Below are 19664 nucleotides of genomic sequence, written 5' to 3'. Positions count from 1 at the left end.
CTGTGGCTGGCAAAGCTGCTGCTTTAAGATGAAAAGTGAGCAGGCGGTGGTTTCACAGATGGCCTCCCTGGAAAGAGGCAAAAGCCCTTCCTGGAGTAAAGGACTCAGTCACCTTCACAACTCAGTTAGGAGACTCCAGCTCTAAAACATGGACAAAAGAAAAGGGTTTTTTAGGGGCCAGATGACTGCCCTATTAACAGCCTGGCCAAAGGAAGGTTGGGCAACCCCTGACAAAGGTGCTGCAGCATAAAGCAGCCACATCTCGGCCTCCAAGTCCTGTGCAACATGGAGAGAGTCAATGCGGCAGATCTGAAGATGCAGTGAGTCGTGGACAACCTTCGGCTGCAGGAGATGAAACAGATCCTCCATTGGAATAAGCAAAGGCAACTTGAGATCCTCGCCCAAATCCAAATCCTCGCCCAAATCCAAATCCTCGCCCAAATTTTGATGACTACTTTCCAGCAGACAAAAAAGGCCTACTCATCCAGTTTCCCCAAACCTGGGTTGTAGCTCCTCATGCTGCATAAGAGGCTGCTCTTGAAGGCTCCCCAAATTTACCTGGGGAGGGGGGCATGCCTCAGAAACCCCACTACATGCCAGAACCTACCATGTGACTTCTGGCAGTTGTGCAACAAACTAGCAGAGGCTAGAATACATCAGCAGAGGCTGAATACATCAAGGACTCCCCCAAAGAACAAGGCACTAGTCCCTTCAAAACCAGCGTCCTCCCATCATTTTACCGCTGCAGTTCAGGAGCAGCAGAATGCAGTGAAAGAGATCGTTATCGCCAACATGGCTGCTGCGTACAAACAGGAACAGAGAAGCGTGAAGAGGCAAATGAAAGGTCTCTTGTCTCTAAGTTACAAAATGGAGGACGGTGTTTTTGGGAGTCACAAAGATCAGGTCCTGAAAGAAGAGCCAATTATGTGTCCTTTCAAATTGAGAGTGTCCTACCTCCGGAGCAGAGCGTATCTAGTATAAAGAACCTGGCTGAATGTGGTTCTCACGTCGTGACATATTTAAATGATTTTTTTCTTTTCTTTTAACAATGTTATTTGTTATTTAATTTTGAGAATTGCATTATTGTACTGATGTATGTATTCCTATATTCGTTTTTTTGTAAGCCGCCTTGAGGGCCTTTTGGCTATAAGGCGGGGTATAAATTTAATAAATAAATAATAATAGATTACTCTTCCTACACCTGCTGCCCTCCAGAAGTTATTAGACTACAACTCCCGTCAGTCCCAGCCATCACAGTAGGGAGGATGACCTGGGGCTAGGGGTGAACAGCGAGGTGACCAAGTTTGCCAATGATACCAAAAGGGAGGAATTGCACGGAGCTCCAAAAGGTCCTCTCCAAAACGGGTGAAACAGCTGATGCAACTCGATGCAAGCAAGTGCAAAGTGATGCACATGAGGGCAAAGCACAAAACAAAACATCCCTAATTTCACTTATATGCTCATGGGATCTGAACTGGGGGTGACTGACCAGAAACTAGATGGCTCAAAGATTTCGACCCAGTATGAGACATCCGTGAAAAGGGCAATTTCCATGCTAGGCATCATTAGGAAAGGAAAGGAAAATAAAACTGCCAACATCGTAACGCTGTTGTAAAAATCTACGGTTATTTGGAATACTGTGTACAGCTGTGGTCGCCTTACCTCAAAAAATAGTTGGAAAAAGTTCAGAAAAGGGCAACCAGAATGATCAAGGGGATGGAACAACTCCTCTGTGAGGAAAGGTTGCAGCATTTGGGGCTTTTCAGTTTTGAAAAAAGGGAAGCAAGGAGAGGATGTAATAGAAGCGTATAAAATCATGCAGGGTGTGAAGGAAATGGTTAAGGAGAGGCTTTTCTCCCTCTCTCATAATAACCCACCAACCACCATACTTCAAACCAGCCAGAGACAAAGACAGACCCTGCGGTGCATGCAGCCGTGGACCTAGGCAATCCAACAGGTAGAGGAAAGAACAACTCTGTGTTTACCAAAATCCACACCGTGTCAATATATAGGGGCCATCGGGCCAAATTCTCACCTGAATACAAGCACGGCAAGTTTTGACCAGCATGTGCCAGCAGTGGGCAAAGTCAGAGACAAAAGCGAGCAGAGCAAGGAATGCCAGTTTTACCTTTGTACAGCAGGCTGGTTTCTACACGCAGCACCAAGACTCCAAAACATTAAGCGACGGCTGGGACCGATTCGCACAACTCATAAGCCAACCCTTAGCACAGGGCTGGGGAACCCCTCCAGCTCCCCCATCGGGCCCTCAGAACACTCCCCAAGCGATGCCGCTTCTTCCCAGGCCACACTCCTCACTGGGCCACCTTCACACCCTTCTCGAATGGCTAAAATGCATCCTTGAACTCTGATCACGCTTCTCGACGTCCTGGGTGGAGGATACAGAGGAGCGTGTTGAGCATGTGTAGAAAACTAGCCCAACTATATAAAGGTAAACGTTAATTGCTCCACCCACTTTTCCCTCTGGCCCCACCCACCCCCACTCGCATGTGGCCCCCAGAAGGTTGCGCAGAAGGGAATATGGCCCTTGGGCTGAAAATGATGCCCTGCCCCTGCCTCAGCATGCATCATTACTGCCGGTTACAAAGCAGGCCCCTGGAGGCTCACAATCTTACAGCCAGATCAGTTTTCAGCATCTGAAGAATCCCACGTTTCTACAGAAAGCAGAATGATGCAACAGCTGCTCTGCCACACAGACAGCTACAATGCTTTTAATGAACGCTTAAGGACCGGTTTGGGGTCTTGTCACTCATCCCCCAAGTCCTGAAATCTTGCGGATTTAGGAAAGTGTTTCGCATTAGAGGCCTGCTAGCTGGAAAACAACAACAAAACAGTATTATGGAGAGACATACTTGGACATCGTTTCTGCAGAGAGATCTTCTGAATTCCTAACTTTTGTCTCACCTGCAAAGGAAATCAGAACATAGTCATACTACCATAGTATATTAATTGGTGCACACACACAGACAAAAAACCCTCCAGGACTTTCCCAGGTAGCCTGAGATTTATGGTTCAGTTTCCCCTCCTGCAGATATTGCTTAGCTAATATAGGAAAAGGTGGCACAGGTGCTTCTGGACCAGACCAAAACAAAGCTACAATGTCAAAGGCCCTGTATCAATACCTTGCATCATCTGCACCACCTGGGATGAGGGTCATGGGGAAAAGATCACTGCCCTGGGCGCTACAGGCAATTGGCATATCCGGGCCACTGTGACCCATGCTGTGGTCGCTTCCAGACAGAACGGCGGTATCTCTGAATGGAGCTGGTCCAAAACCCAACAAGTAGATTCCTGTTGAAGGGCCACAGCTCAGCGGCAGAGCATCTGCCTTGCATGCAGGAGGTCCCAAGCTCAACCCCTGTTGCCTCCAGGTGGGACTGGGAAGGATTCCTGCCTGAAACGCTGGAGTGCTGCTGCCAATCAGAGTAAACAGTACTGAGCAAGAGAGACCAATGGTCTCACTCGGGATATGGCACCTTTCGATGTTCCTGATGAGGTCGAAGAAGAGAGGGTGTCTATATACAACGCCTTCACCTATTTATTTATTTATTTATTAAATTTATTAGTCGCCCATCTGGTTGGCTGTCCAGCCACTCTGGGCGACGTACAAAATAAAAACATACAAATACATTAAAACATTAAAAATCTCAACAATAATAATTAAACCTAACCCACCCAAAAAGACTGTCTGAAGAGCCAGGTCTTCAAGGCCCGGCGGAAGCTCATCATAGCGGGGGCATGGCGGAGATCATTTGGGAGGGAATTCCACAGAGTGGGGGCCACAACTGAAAAAGCCCCCTCCCTAGTGCTCACCAGTCTAGCTGTTTTAACTGGTGGGATAGAGAGAAGGCCTTTTGAGGCTGATCTTCTTGAGCGGCATCCCTGATGATGTTGGAGGCGCTCCTTCAGATAGACTGGGCCGAAACCATATAGGGTTTTAAAGGTCAGAACCAACACCTTGAATTGGGCCCGGAAAACAACCGGAAACAACTCCAGATGGTGTTGGACTCCACCTCCCATCAGCCCCAGGCAGCACAGCCAATGGCCAAGCCTGGTGGGAGTTGGAGTCTTAACACCATCTCCAGGGCCAAAGGCTCCTCATCCGTGGCCTAGAGCTTTGTGTTGGTTTCTAAGCCTCTTCCGGGCCAGTATAGATGAACATTCTGCCATTGCAAGGGTTTTTCCTTGCACACCAGAGCATCCTCCTCCTGGCCCTCCCCCCCACCTCTGTGTGCCCCCTCAATCTGTTCTGGGGGTTCCCTCACACACCCCCAGCAGATATGGGGATGGTGCAAGCCACACGCGGGGGAAGGATGGGGAAAAATCCCTCTTGTGTTACTTGAAGTCGTTCTGCCAGCACAAGGATTTCGTTGAATACCTCCCTCAGAGATCTTTAGAGGCCCAGCCCTAAATTGTCCAGGATCTGTGGGGCGAGTGCCTCCTTTTGCCCTTCTCCAATGAAGCAACGCTCCAGGCGCTGCCCCCTTCACAGATACAGAGCACAGGATGCTGCCATTTATGCAGTGTTATCTGTTCTGGCTGACAGCAGCAACTCTCCAGAGTCTCGGTGGGGGGCAGGTCTTCTACACCCCGTTATTCGGTTCAAAGCCAGAGATGGAACCTTCAACATGCAAATATTAAATATTAGAGAGGCACCATCTCTGTTATCTTTTCAGCGCCTATTGAAAACCTTCCTCTTTCAACAAGCCTTTTAAGTTGAGACCTTATCCCAGTCTGCGTCTGTGTTGGAATTGCTTTTTAATATGCTTTTAAACCTTTTTTTAAAAACAATGTTTTTTTAACCTTTTTTTAATGTGTTCAAAGCTTTTTTAAAAAAATGTTTTTAAAGTTGTTTTGTTTTAATTATTTTAATGTTTGTTTTTATGATGTTTTAAAGTGTTTTCAGTACTTTTGTTTGCCAGCCCAGGCTCCTGCTGGGAGGAAGGGCGGGATATAAATCAATCAATCAATCAATTAATCAGGTACTCTTGACGCTTGAACCATGGTCCCTCTCCATAAAGGCTTACGAGGACAAGAAGCAGGCCTTTTTACCAGGGAGACACCTTGTGGGGCAGCCTTCCCCAACCTTCAGGCCCCAGACAATGTTGGCCCGCAACCCCCACCATCTCTGACCGTTCGCCTTGCTGGCTGGGCCTGATGGGGACGGCTGTCCATCATCATCCAAGAACTCTAGGCTGGGGACGGCTGCAGTGGAGAATACTTGCTTTGCCATCTTGTGTCTGAAGGCACATGTGGCCAGCTCCCTGCTGAAGCTAAGCAAGGTCAGGTCTGGTCAGCGCCTGGATGGGAGACCGCCTGGGAACCATATGTAAGCCGCCTTGGGTTTCTACCATGACAAGAAGGCGGGGTACAAATGTTATAAATAAATACATAAATAAACCAGTCTGTGCTGGTTGGGGCTACTGGGAGCTGTAGTCCAAAACATCTGGAGATCATCATGTTGGCAAAGGCTGATCTAAACTTTCCTGTCTAGAAAGGCATTTGGCCAATTGAGCTGTTGCTGCAATTTGCTTTATTGCTGGATGCATTTTTTTTTTTTTGCAATTTTAAGGTCTGTTTGGTTTACTGAATTGTGTGCAACTTAAAAAAAAACCCACTTCCTGTGTCTTGGCAACCACAAGAGCCTTTTGATTGAAGAACAGGATAAAACATTGTTAGAATAAAATAATTTAACCACGACAGGCAGGGCTAGATGACTCCGGATAAGCTTTTAATGACTCCTTTGAAGAGAATTGCCATTTATATTCAAGATCAGGAGCAGAGGTGGGGTTGGTGCTGGAGAGAGACTCCAATAGTACCAAAGAAAAGAGTCTGTGTTGTATTTACCTGAGTCAGGCCTATTAACCTCAATGGGTCTACTCTGAGTAGGATAAGCACTGAATACTGCCCTCTGGTTTCATTTCATGAATTGCTTACCATGTCCCCTCAGATCCAAGGCCACAATCCGGCACTGAATCCGGTTGATGATGGCAGACTGCAAGAAGAGACAAAAATGCCTTTTTGTTTAACAGGATTTGTATGCCGTTTAATCATCAAAACCTCTAAGTTGTTCACATAAAACAAATGAAAAACATACATTAAAAATACTGAGAAATGCAGAGATTAAAAAAAGTCAATCTAAAAAAGCGACAAAATATAAGTAAAACCAGTCATTTGGAACATATTATTGCTACTGATTGTTAATGTTATTTTCTTATAGTATTATGTTTTTTAAATATTGGCTAAGCTGCATGCCTGATCTGAACTGTGAAGATAGGGGTTATGGTAAATTGCAAAATAATTAAGGGCACTAAGGGCACAATCCAAGTCACCTTTCTGCTTGGCTTGGCGAGTTGGATGCCGCGGACCACCAGCTGCACTGCCAGACTCCCAATGGCAGTGGGCTCTGCCCTCCACCACAAGCCTGCTGGTGCCACTAAGGGTCAACCACCCTGGCAGATGGAGACCTGGCGGAAGTCGGCAGAAGTCCTGAAAACGGGGTGTTTTGGGGATGTGGTGGGAGCAGAGCTGCGGGGGGGGGATGCGTGCTTGGAGCCCTCCCCTGGGTCCTGATCCACTCAGAAACTCCACCGGCCAAAAGGCCAGTGTAGTAAAAACATTGCAATGGCCATCTATGGGGAGTGCTTCCTCCCTGGGAGGCCGATTCGTGGGAGCGGGCCTCTTCCTTTCTGCTTGCGTTTGCAGCTCCTGACGGCCTGGCTGAACACCAGCTCAGGCGGCTCCCAAGCTTTCCGCTGGCTCCTCCTCCTCCGCCCCCCCCACCAGCTTCCCACCATTTGGATTGCTCTGTTGGCATGCATTTTACATATTTCTTTCTTTCTTGTATGCGTTATATTTTTAAAACATATAAAACAAAACAAAAAGCATGTTACAACACATATCTGGGTAAGTTTGCCTAAAATAAAAAAAAGTTTTCCGCAGACCCTGAAAACAGTATAGGGAAGGCCCCTGCCTAATATCAATGGGCATGGGGTTCCAAAGTGTATTTGCTGCCAGACCGAAGGATCGATCCCTTGCAAGTGCCGAAGAAACGCTGTGTGCGGCACTTTTCACTTTGTAACGTGGTCACACACAAGGCGCTGCCTCATCCAAGGAAGGGGAAGAGGCTGTTGGCTGGGGCGCTCTGGTCCTGTCGATCGGCTGGAGGGGGAGCAGCTCAACCAAAAAGGCAAGCAGCTTGGAAGAGAAAGCAGCAAGAAGGCCACAAGGAATAGGAATGAAGACAAGACAAAAGGAGGGTGAAAAAACAGTAGCGCGGCACTGGGAGAAGGCCAAGTCCCTCAGAGTCTGTTTAAGTATCAAGGGGGGAGGGGGACGGAGCCAGGAAAAGGTGACCCACATAAAAGAAGAACTGAAACCAGGACAAAGCGACCCACATTCCAGAAAAAACTGAACTCTGAAACCCGTAATAAAATTATGCAAATAAACATCTCTCCTCACAGTTGGCATAACTTAATTCTGCAAGTTTTAACTGTTTGGTCCTCTTTTCTCCCGCTTCTGCTACCCATGGGGAGCTATGAAAAGGGGCTACGGAAGAGCAGCATGCCTCTGCTGTCAGACCCCCTGGAGACCCAATCCAGCACCCCCTCCTTCCCTCTGCCTTCTGAGATTAACAGGTTTCACCCCGATTCTTCCAAGTATTTCTTCACAATCAGATGGGCTAGAAACTTGATGAAAAATAAACCCGAACACTGAGGATCTTCCGAAGTTGAATTCTTCGGTCAAGAAATACCACAGTCTGCAGCTCTTGAGACCTGCAGTAAATGTACAGCTCTGGGTGCGAATATATTGACATATTGACAATATATTGATATTATTTATCAAGATTTATATACTGCTTCATTTAAAAACTCTCCAAGAGGTTTACATGAAACGTAAAATACTGTAGCACACCACCCCAATCTCCGAGCGGTGAGAGATCTCCAGGGGTCCCTGCACTTACCCAGGGTTTGGTTTCCTTGGAAAGAAGGTCAGTGGAGACTGTGGTGTCTTTATGAAATATGGTTTGTTTATATACACACATTCTAACATGAGCTTAAGATGGAGGGATTCAAAGCATCAGCAGACAAATAGATCTTTCTTTTCCATCAGGCTTACAGGAGGCACCCTAAAGCCATGGTGCAGGGAGTCAGCCTCTCCGCCTGCTTCCAGTTCTCAGCCCTTTTTCCAACTCAACTAAAAAACACAAGCCTCTCCTTGGCCTCAGAAAGGTGGGGGGACTCTCCTGAAGAGTTTCAATAGGGTCTCCCTGGCTCATTCGCCAGTTAATGGGCACTTGATATGACCCATTAACTTACCTGGCCACTCTATTAGATTAACAAAGGGGACTCATCTGGCCAGCAGAGTGGGTTTCTCACCTCCAGGTGCAGGGTTCCAAATCAGAGGCTGGAAGGGGACTCATAGAAATCATCCATCTCAACCCCAAACCCGTAACAAAATTAGTAAGGAAAAAAACGATACATTCAACAGATTTTTAAAAGAAGTCAAACACAGTAAGATTATCCAAACGTTGATGATGCATGCAGCATCAAGGGGAGCATGGCCTCTGTGATGGGCGCTCCAGGGAAAGGAACATGGCCAAACATTGGGGCTGTACTTGTGACTCACAAGAGATGGACTGGAAGGTCGACATTAGGACCCAGATTGGAAAACTGCCCCCTTGCTTTCATGTTGTTATAAAACAACTCTAAATTCTTAGCATTTATTAAAGACAAGGTAATGGTCTGCAATGCAAGCTCCCCCTTAGATTTGAACTTAGTATAATGATTGTATCCTCCTGACGGCAGAATCAAAACTTCCTTTGCACAACTCTGCGTGTGTGTGGGGAGATGCGTTAATGATTCCAAACACTCACAAGTTCCTACATTAACATTTTATTCTCAGCTTGGGGGGGGGGGGGAGCAACAAGCATTTAACTGCTCCAGTCCAGTCCTCCACCCCAATCCCAAAAGACGGGGATTTTACAGCCCTGCTGATGTGAAAGTGAAATACTCCATTGCAAAAAAAAATCAAGCTTCATGATTTGTTCCTACCACCTAAATAACATTTGCATAAAAAGGCATTATTTTTGGCATTGCAGTGATTAAGCAGTATTTGTGCTAAAAGACTGCTTTAAAAATAGGCCTTTTGTTCTGGGGAGGGGTGGTGGGAATCAACCGGGTAGCAAGCACCAAGCGCTTCTAGCAAGCTACAGGAAATGCCTGCTGGAAACCTCCAAACTACCAAGTATTACCTGCAGACAACAGCAGCTTCAACAGCCAAATCTGCCATTGCGGGAAGCGATGATGCCGTGGGACTTTAAGGCAGAGATGAAAAACCACGTGGCCTGTGGATGCGGCTGGACTCCAACTTCCATCATCCCTGACCACTGGCCATGTTGGGGGGGGGTAGCTTTTTTGTGAGAGTGTCTGCATGCGTTGCAGCAATCCAATGAAGGAAGTAACAGGGCCTGGGTCAATGGAATCTACGCAAGTCATTAGCAGCGCAAACCTAGACGTGTCTACTCAGGAGTAAATCTACCCAGGAAAGCGGACACAGGATGGCAGCGATAAGCCAGTGTGTTGGATCAGATCAAGACTCCATTCCATCCAGCAGCCAAGCAGGCAGGAAAATAGGAATCCGCCTTATATCAAGTCAGACCACTGGGTCCATCAAGCTCAGGATATTGACTGGCAATACATCTCGTGTCACCAGGACGTGAAGGCAGCAGGGACTTTTGGTTTGCAAAATGCAAGTGCGAGGTAGGACACTGCCTTATATAAAGTCAAATCTGGCTCAGATGCTCTGCCCCTGCGCAACAGCCATTTCCCCACCTTCGTTCTGACCTGAGACGACGCATGAAGTTGCTTTGTGTAGTCAGGCCATTGGCCTATCTAAGCTCATACTTCCCTAACTCGATGCCCTCCATTTGTTTTTGGATTACAACTCCCATCAGGCCCAGCCAGTGAGTGCCAGCCAGTTGTAGTCCAAAAACGAATCATAGAATAGTAGAGTTGGAAGGGGCCTATAAGGCTATTGAGTCCAACACCCTGCTCAGTGCAGGAATCCAAATTAAAGCATGCCCGATAGATGGCTGTCCAGTTAGGAAGTTTTTCTTGATGTCCAGTCAAAATCTGGCTTCCTGCAACTTGAGCCCATTATTCCGTGTCCTGCACTTTGGGATGATCGAGAAGAGATCCTGGCCTTCCTCTGTGTGGCACCAGGTTAGGGAAGGCTAGGCTACCTTAACTGACAGCTGCTTTTCCCAGCCCTGCAACCAGATCTCCTTTTCCCTGGAGATGCTTAGGGACCTTCTGCATTCCAGGCATGTGCTTGGCTTCCCCCTCTGCTTTTAAAAACAAGGGAGCTATTCTACAGGCAAGTCACTCAATTCATGTAGAAGCAATTATGTATTTGTCGGTGGCGATCAAGCCACAACGTGGATTATCATTCCAAAAGAGGCTTTCCAGATTAGAAGGTGCCTTGTACATGGATGGCATGACAAACAATAAAGTCATAGTAATGGGGGGGAGTGCAACCAACCATTTACTTACCGTAAATACAGCCCAGGAAAGAGCAGAATGGCCCCCACCATGTAAAAGGAGCAAGACAGGTCCTTCAGATCCACTCTTGTAAATTCGAAAAGTGTATGAACAGTTAAGGACATTGTAACCGTCTCAAAAAAAAAGAAGATTGCGTTAAGATGCAAGCTACAAACTCATTTGTGCCTCCTGAGAATAGTTTGATCAGTCCAACAGGGCATATTTTTACACCCAAAAGTGATACTTTGGCAGAGCTGAGTCAGTTCAGTGCCACCCAATGCAACTTTAATTGTTGAAACATTTTGCAAACACAACCACACAGGCCATCTGCTGCAAGCCACATTTCAGTGGGTGATGGCCATGCGGGCTCAGAACAGGTGGTTTGACAGCTTTATCTAGAACAATGCTTGCTATTTTAAACTGGCTTTAATATTGTATTTTATATTGCTGTGATCCACCCTGGCAGCTTCTGGTGAAGGGCAGGTAACATATCTAACAACAATACTGTGAAAGGACTGCCTATAAATCCGTTGCCCTTGGCCAATCAAAAGTGAGTCGAGTTCAGATCCCCTAATCCGAAGTGGCGAAGATGAGCACTGCAAGGTGTTCAGTGCAGTAAAGCAATCGAAGCCAGCCGGAAGAGTTCACTACACTTTTTGAGGGTGGGAGCGGGCATCAATTCACAGTGGCTCATTTCGCATGACTGGCCACATTTTCTTTAAGAAAATAATAATAAATTTATTTTTGTCTGCCTCTCACCTGGAATGTGGGTCCCAAAGCGGATTACACAGATTTAAAAATGGTCTTATGTATGTGGGGGTCTTCAAATGTGTAGGTCCTACTCAAATGCTGCACCCACATCCCTAGAGAGGGCAGGAACAAAGTGTCTTACTCCTGAGCAGATGCATGGGGCAGATCCAGGAACAGGTCTGATCCAAGCTGTCCAAAGTCAGCCTAAGCAAGTCATGATTCCTTCGGCCACAAATCTGTAACAGTGTCCGTCCCATGGGTGTGTGAGAGAGGATTACCATGATCATGAACGCAACGCATTTCACTTGAAATATGCTACATAAATGCTACTCATTACTTGCAAGTAATATATAACCGTAGTGGGTTGAAATTTCTATGATTGATGGAACACAGTAAGAGGCTCAAGATCTCTCTCTCACTCTTTTCAAAGTTGGGAGGAGCTGTGGTTCCTCTGCATGACCCCCCCGGAAAACCACCACCTATCAGGGTCATGTAGGCCAGGGGTTCCCAAACATTTTTTCCCCCTGGACCACTTCAAAATTGCTGAGGGTCTTTGCGGACCATTTAATTATTTTCCTGCCAGCTGTAGCAATTACAATACCCTGTGCTAGATGCTGTGATTCTTAATTGCATTTTATTGCTTCTATTTCTCTTATTTATTAAATTTATATCCTACCCTTCCTCCCAGGAGGAGGCCAGGGCAGCAAAACAACAAACATGAAAATCATCTATTAAACATCACAAAAACAAAACATCTTTGTTGCTGTTATGTGCCTTCAAGTCGATTACGACTTATGCCGACCCTATGAATCAGCGACCTCCAATAGCATCTGTTGTAAACCACCGTTCAGATCTTGTAAGTTCAGGTCTGTGGCTTCCTTTATGGAGTTTGGCCTTCCTCTTTTTCTACTCCCTTCTGTTTTCCCCAGCATTATTGTCTTTTCTAGTGAATCATGTCTTCTCATTATGTGTCCAAAGTATGATAACCTCAGTTTCATCATTTTAGCTTCTAGTGACAGTTCTGGTTTAATTTGTTCTGACACCCAAGTATTTGTCTTTTTTGCAGTCCATGGTATGCGCAAAGCTCTCCTCCAACACCACATTTCAAATGAGGTGATCTTTCTCTTATCCGCTTTTTTCACTGTCCAACTTTCACATCCATACAAAGAGATCTGGAAATACCATGGTCTGAATGATCCTGACTTTAGTGTTCAGTGATACATCTTTGCATTTCAGGACCTTTTCTAGTTCTCTCACAGCTGCCCTCCCCAGTCCTAGCCTTCTTCTGATTTCTTGATTATTGTCTCTATTTTGGTTAATGACTGTGCCAAGGTAATGATAATCCTTGACAAGTTCAATATCCTCATTGTCAACTTTAAAGTTACATAAATCTTCTGTTGTCATTACTTTAGTCTTTGTGACGTTCAGCTGTAGTCCTGCTTTTGTACTTTCCACTTTAAAACCCCACAAAAACAAAACATCTTTTAAAAGATATATATTTAAAAACTTATTAAAAAACATCTAAAAACAATTCCAACACAGGTCAGATGTAGACTGGGATAAGGTCTCTACTTAAAAGGCTTGTTGAAAGTGGAAGGTTTTCAGCAGGCACCGAAAAGATAACAGAGATGGCACCTGTCTAATATTTAAGGCAAGGTAATTCCAAAAGGTGGGTGCCACTACACTAAAAGTCCACTTCCTATGTTGTGTGGAACGGACCTCTTGATAAGATGGTATCTGTAGGAGGCCCTCACCTGCAGAGTGCAGTGATTGATTGGGTATGTAAGGGATAAGATGTATTCTGATCCCAAGCTGTATAGCGCTTTATACACCAAAACCAGTACCTCGAACTTGGCCCAGTAGCTCATGGACAGCCAGTACAATTCTTTCAGTAGTGGGGTAACAAGTTGGCGATATCCTGCCCCAGTAAGCAGAATAAATAAAATACATTGTAATCAATAAAATATAATTTATTGTATTGCAATCTGAATTCTATAGAATTCAAATTGTCATACAATAATATACAATGCAAGAAATAAAATAACTAAAAAAATTGAAAAATGAATAAATATTTTATGCAACAGATGCACCGTCTCCCGTCTTCAACTACAAATCCACAGACATGCCGTGGACCACCCGAATGAAGCTGATGGACCAGAGGTGGCCCACGGACCACTGTTGGGCAACCCCTGGCACAGGTGATGCACTGGCCTGAAAGAATATTCAACTTGGCTCTAATAATTCACTGCACTGTGTCTCCTGTACGACCATGGATGGAGAACCTGCAACCCTTCAGATGTTGCTGGTGTCCAACTCCCAGCATCCATGGCCAATAGCCATGCCAGCTGGGACTGATGGGAGTTGGGAGGCCATCAACATGCAGAGCAATGCAGATTTCCCCAGCCCTGTAAAAAGTGGAATTATTACACAAAGGAGGGAAAGAGGATATATCCTTGCCAGAGTCGCTCTCAACCACAACATCCTCCATCAACTCGAAGTACTGGCTCCATGGGACCGGGGAATAATCACGTTTTCTTCCAGGCCTGAAAAACAAAGAGCTCATACTTAAACATTATAACTGTATGGCTAAAACAAAAAGCCTTTTGCTGAGCATGTGTGAGGTCTTTGAAGTCGAGGTGGAATATCAGCCGCCTTCTTTCCATTTTTTTTTAAAAGGAAGCATGTTAGGGCCAACCCTCAAATAACAACTTGAATTCACTGGAGGTGATCTTGCCATGAAATACAGCAGGCTCTCTCACTCCACACCTTTTGCCCACGAGGGCAGGTCTACACCATACTTTTAAAGTTTAAGCTTTTTTTTTTTAAAACTATAAACTTAAAGCACATCCAAAACACATTTAAAGGCCATGGCTTCCCCCAAAGAACCATGGGAATTGTAGTTTAAGCCTGCTCAGAATTTGTAACTGTGTGCAGGGAAAACCACAGTTCCCAGGATTCTTTGGGGCAAGTCATGTGCTTTCATGTGTCTGGGATGTGCTTTAAAGGTATGATGTAGATCTGCCCCCAAAATCAACATTCTTTCTTTATTTGTTCAGGAAAGCTTTTAAAAATTTGTACTGCTGGATGGCACAGTCAGACCCGATTCTAAATGAGCATTTCATTTCCACAAGCCTGCTGGTTTTAAGTGTTGCTCTGCTTCTACGAGAAGTGTTTTAATCCTCTGTGACATCACGTAGCTGTGTAGACTGTTGGGGCAAGCACAACCGGAAAAAGCCAGATGATTTCGTGGGCCAGACCCTACTTCCATCATACGCACGGAAGCTGAGGCCTGAAGAGATCAGTTCATCATTAAGGCTCCACCATGAGACATCTGTTTTACTCTACATAGCCACTCACAAGTGTTATGTGAAAGTAATAGGTTAGACCTGGTTGACTTAAAGAAACACACAGAAGCCATTTCCTGTTACACATAAAACAGTCCTGTATGCCACCTTCATTACAGAAAACATTTGCTCCCATGCATCTGTTATTGCACTGATTACTTGAAAATGGAAATGGACTGCCTTCAAGTCGATTCCGACTTATGGCGACCCTATGAATAGGGTTTTCATGAGGCTGAGAGGCAGTGACTGGCCCAAGGTCACCCAGTGAGCTTCATGGCTGTGTGGAGATTTGAACCCTGGTCTCCCAGCAGGGCTGTGGAATCGGTACACCAAACCTTCAACTCCGACTCCTCTATTTTTCTACTGTCTGACTCCAACTCCTCCCAAAATTGCTCCCGACTCCGACTCCACCCAAAATTGCTCCCGACTCCGACTCCACCCAAAATTGCTCCCGACTCCGACTCCACTGTCCTGTTTCCCAGGTAGTAGTCCAGCACCTTAACCACTACACCACACTAGCTCTCGCTGATTACTTAAAATATTATTTTAACAGCCTTCTAAATAAGCCTACAGGAAAAAACCAACACTAACCTGTCTGGGGTTGCCAGAGGGGGTGGTGAGGTTTGCTCTTCCTTCAGAAGCTCCCTGTGTTTCTGTGGTGGGGGCAAAGAAGGGGGCTTCCTTCCTCTGGTAGCCCACTGGGTTTCCATGCTCAGCGAAGAAGGGGGGTGGGCCACTCCACCCCTCCTCCACCAGCCCCCTCACACACCTGCATAAATTGTCTTGTTCCCTGAGGTTACCAGAAGGATGCTTAAATACTAGACTGCTTTACACAGTACATTTTCATTAAGATTTGTAACCTGACCTTAGGAAAAGCTTGCTGGATCAGGCCAGTGGCCCATCTAGTCCAGCACCCTGTTCTCACAGTAGCCAGCCAGATGCCCCAAAGGGAAGCCTGCAAGCAGGACCTGAGCGCAGGAGCACTCTCCCCTCCTGCAGTTTCCAGCAACTGGTATTCAGAAGCATTCTGCCTCTGACCTTGGAAGAAGAGCGTAGCCACCATGGCTAGTAGCCACTGACAGCCTTATTCTTCTCCATGAATTTGCCTAATCCTCTTTTGACGCCGTCCAAGCTGGTGGCCACCACTGACTCCTGTCCATTCAGAGGAGTGGTGGCAATTCTTTTCCACAATGCGCGATTCAAAAATAATACCTATTTTTCAAATGCCTTTTTCATTTAGGACTGCCACTAAACGCTTGCCCACTTCTCTGTAAGGAAATACAGGCTCAGGTTTTGGCAAGCCTCCAGCACAGTGAATTCAGGGCTGGAGAACTACCTCTCTACATGCCATCAATGCCATAACAAGCTAATGTGTTGCCAGGGTTGGATAACATGGTGCCCTCCAGATGCTGTTGGATTACAATTCCCATTATCCTTGGACATGTTGGCAAAGGCTGACAAAAGTGATAGTCCAGTATCATCTGGTGGGTACCATGTTCGCTTCCCAGGCTTAAGGCATTGCCCTCAGATTAATGTAGGAAAAGAGGTTGTCTCTATTCCACAAATGACTTATCTCAAGTACTTGGAATCAAGACCTTTTTTTTTGCATATAATTCTAACAAATCCTTTTAAAATGCTACCAATATTTATACAGTATTACTATAGCTTTCCCATTCATTATCACAGTAATCCTTGCAACAGTCCTGAAAGGGAAACCAGCATTTTCAGGTAATTAGAAATAAATGCTTAACAGAGAATACTGTACTCAAGGAAAGAGGCTCTAAACCAGCCTTCCCCAACCTGGTGCTCTCATAGGGACATAGGAAGTGGACTTATCCTGGCTTATACCATTGGTCCATCTACTTCAGTACTGTCCACTCTGACAGGCAGGGGCTCTCTAGAGTTTCAGACAAGGGATCTCCTTTCTGGAGATGGAACCTGGGTCATTCTGCACGCCAAGCAGATGCTCTGCCACTGAGCTACGGCCCAAGCGTAACATTCTGGACTACAGCTGCAGTCATCCCTGACCATGCTGGCTGGGGCTGCTGGGGACTGGAGTCCAATTGGGGAAGGCTGTTGCAGACAGATATCTGCACCCGTATCAGGCAACAGAAATAAAAGCAGATGGAAGCACAGAGCTCCCACAGTTATCCTGGGACTGAACGCAAGGAAGATTATAGTCTATGTCATGGACGGAGAACTGGTGTCCCCCCCCAGATATTTCTGACTACAACTCCCATCGTCCCTAACCATTGGCCACGCTGGCTGGAGTCCAACACCACCTGCAGCGCCACAGGTTCCCTGACCTTTGCTTACGGGAACCTGCACTGCAAGATTTCCCTTGCCAGATACCTTGAAGGCATGGGGAGGAGGGGTGTCCAACAAGGTGGCATGTGTCTGCACATGAACATGAGAGGATAGGGGGATGCGTAGACTACGTGCATTCAATGCAAAGAGGATGTGATATGAGATTACTAGGATTCTTCAGGTTTCAGGGCTAAATCTCATGCTCTCACAACGAGATATTCATACACCCCACCTTAAACAGCTTCAGCCATGAAAACAGTTATGGATGCGTGCTGAATTTCTCCCCATAGCGACAGCTGAATAAGCTGACAAGACAGTCTCGACACAAGCATTATTTTTACAACGCAAGCAGAGGCCGGGATTATGCGTTTAGGGTGCACCTCACCCTTGGAGAAGCTGCTCAGTTCTGCCAGATGCACAGTAAGCTGGGGCTCTCCAGAGGTTTGGGACTCCAACTCCTAGCCCCCCATATCCCTCAAAAACAGCCCCCACCCATTGCATGCAATGAATGAACAGCAGTTCACACTATCTCTGACTGCATCTCACGCCCCAGATTCCCCTCAAGCACAGCCCACCCCAATACACACACACCCTGCTACCCTCAGAGCTGGTTCCTGTCTTGAGGCCCATTGCAATGGGATTTTTAAACACAGATAGTAAAGAGACTAGTCTATGGAGCTTCCAGATGCCAAATAAAACAGTGCTTCTGTTGGAGATTCCCCTGCCATCCAACCCTCTTCTCCTGGAGGAGCATCTCTTCTACATTCACCCTGACTTGTCAAAAAAGAGCCTTTTGATCTTTGGAATAAGGGTGGAGAAAAGATCAACACTGCTATGTCAGAAGCAACACTCAACCTGAATTCCTCTCTCTCTGCGCAATAAAGGAATAGCAGCCTTTATACAGTGCTTAATAGCAGCTATATCTCAAACGCATAAGCTCAGTAAATGACCCTGTACAGAAGGTTTGGGTTATTTGTCTCTCACTTTCAGCATTCCCATCTACAGTACAGGAAGAAATAATGCTGGCCTACCTTACAAGAATGTTGCATCCAAAGCACCATCTCCCCCCCCCCAAGCCACCACTATATGAACACTACCATGTTTTTAACATTCTGCAAAACCTTCCTGTGGCTGCGTGGGGATGCTATTGCTATTGTTATGTTTCTGTTTTAAGTTTTGTGCAAGTTGCCTGGGGACCTTCGGGTATCAAGCAAATAATAAATCTAACAAATAACAACAATACAATCAACTTTATGCACCGTTGAAGAGCAGACACCTGTACAGGTTTTCTCCCCAACCTCTAGGACTAGCCCCCTCCTTAAGACAGCCCCCCCACTTTCCTTTGAAAGCACAGACCCCCCCCAGACACCTCCAAAGAGCCCCTTCCTTTGCAAATACTCCCCCTTCCAAACCTCACACACCAGAAACTCCCCAAATGCTTGCTTTGGGAAATGCCCCCTCCCCAGGCCATATCTTGCCACCCTCACCACATTCATCATGCCAGAAGCCACGCCCCCCACTCAGCCCCCCATTGCACCCCCACACGCGCAGCCCCCTTTGCCCCCACCCCCCACTCTCCACATGGCGCCTCTCTCCTCCGCATGACGTCACCCCCTCCGCATGACGTCACCCACCGTACCCCGTCCCTCCCTGCCTACCCCATGCGCATCTTGGGGAGGGCCTGGCCGCTGCCCCCAGCGGGGCCCGGAGGGCGAGGGGGCAGGCGGCCCAGCTGGAGCTGCTTCTCCAAGGCAGACATGGCGAGGGAAACCCAGGCCGGGGAGAAAGGAAGCGGCAAAGGGGCGGGCAGGATCCGGCCCCCGCCCTCCTTGAAGGAGCCGCCGCCGCCGGCCAGCCACTCCCAGGAGCCTCTGCGCGCCCGGCGGAGAGGGAGCTCAACTTCCGGCCCACGGCACTCTGGGAAATGGAGTTTTTGTGTTTTTGCTGGGATGCGCGGAGCGAAGGAGTAGGAAAGCTCCCGCTTTGGCCTATTCCGGAAGTGCTCGCGGAGCACCCTAGGAAACGGAGTTCTACGTCAGTGACTCGGAGAAGAGCGGTTGCGGCGGCATAGAGATAGAAAGAAAAGGATCATGCCGGAAGGGCTCCCTACTTTGGCACTGCTTACGATATAGAGCCAAAAGGAAGTTTTTTCTTTTGCTTATTGGCTGATAGAGGAGCCCCTTGTGGGCGACTTGGGAGTCCTTCTTAGGGACTGTGGTTTGCGGACTCTCGTTTGGTGTGTTTTGCAAGCCTGTAATTTGGTTGGGCTTTTGTAATTTGGATTGCGTGTGGTTTTTTTAGTAGGTGGCAGCAATAGGGCCTATATTATTATTATTATTATTATTAAAATAAATAAATAAAATTATATCCCATCCTTCCTGCCAGGAGGAGCCCAGGGTGACAAACAAAAACACTAAAAACACTCTAAACCATTTTAAAAACAGACTTTAAAATATACTAAAACAAAACATCTTTAAAAACATTTTTTTAAAAAACGCTTTAGAAACATCATAAACAGCAATTCCAACACAGACGCGGACTCTGACAAGGTCTCTACTTAAAAGGCTTGGCTTTGCCATAAAACCCCCGAAGAAGATTGCTCCCTATCTTTCCATATTTTATTGCAATTGTTTAGGTCTGGTGGGGGAACCTTTGGCCCTCCACATGTTGTTGAATCACAACTCCCATCAGTCCCACCCAGCAC

At 46.6% G+C, this 19664-nt stretch overlaps 1 protein-coding gene across 1 annotated transcript in view; it reads right to left on the bottom strand.

Moving 5' to 3' along the window:
- The window catches only part of PPME1 (protein phosphatase methylesterase 1), a 37354-nt gene extending 18500 nt beyond the window's left edge, over positions 1-18854 (bottom strand). Inside the window, exons 1-5 of the mRNA XM_061629108.1 lie at positions 18619-18854; positions 13759-13852; positions 10572-10664; positions 5956-6013; positions 2871-2922 (exon numbers count right to left, since the gene is read on the bottom strand). Coding sequence (XP_061485092.1) covers positions 2871-2922; positions 5956-6013; positions 10572-10664; positions 13759-13852; positions 18619-18719 — 398 coding nt within the window. The 5' untranslated portion in view covers positions 18720-18854. The remainder of the gene's footprint in view (positions 1-2870; positions 2923-5955; positions 6014-10571; positions 10665-13758; positions 13853-18618) is intronic.
- Positions 18855-19664: the final 810 nt, after the last annotated feature.

The sequence above is a fragment of the Rhineura floridana genome, chromosome 5 (genome assembly GCF_030035675.1).
Source record: "Rhineura floridana isolate rRhiFlo1 chromosome 5, rRhiFlo1.hap2, whole genome shotgun sequence".
Taxonomy (NCBI): domain Eukaryota; kingdom Metazoa; phylum Chordata; class Lepidosauria; order Squamata; family Rhineuridae; genus Rhineura; species Rhineura floridana.
This window is presented reverse-complemented; position numbering and strand designations above follow the sequence as displayed.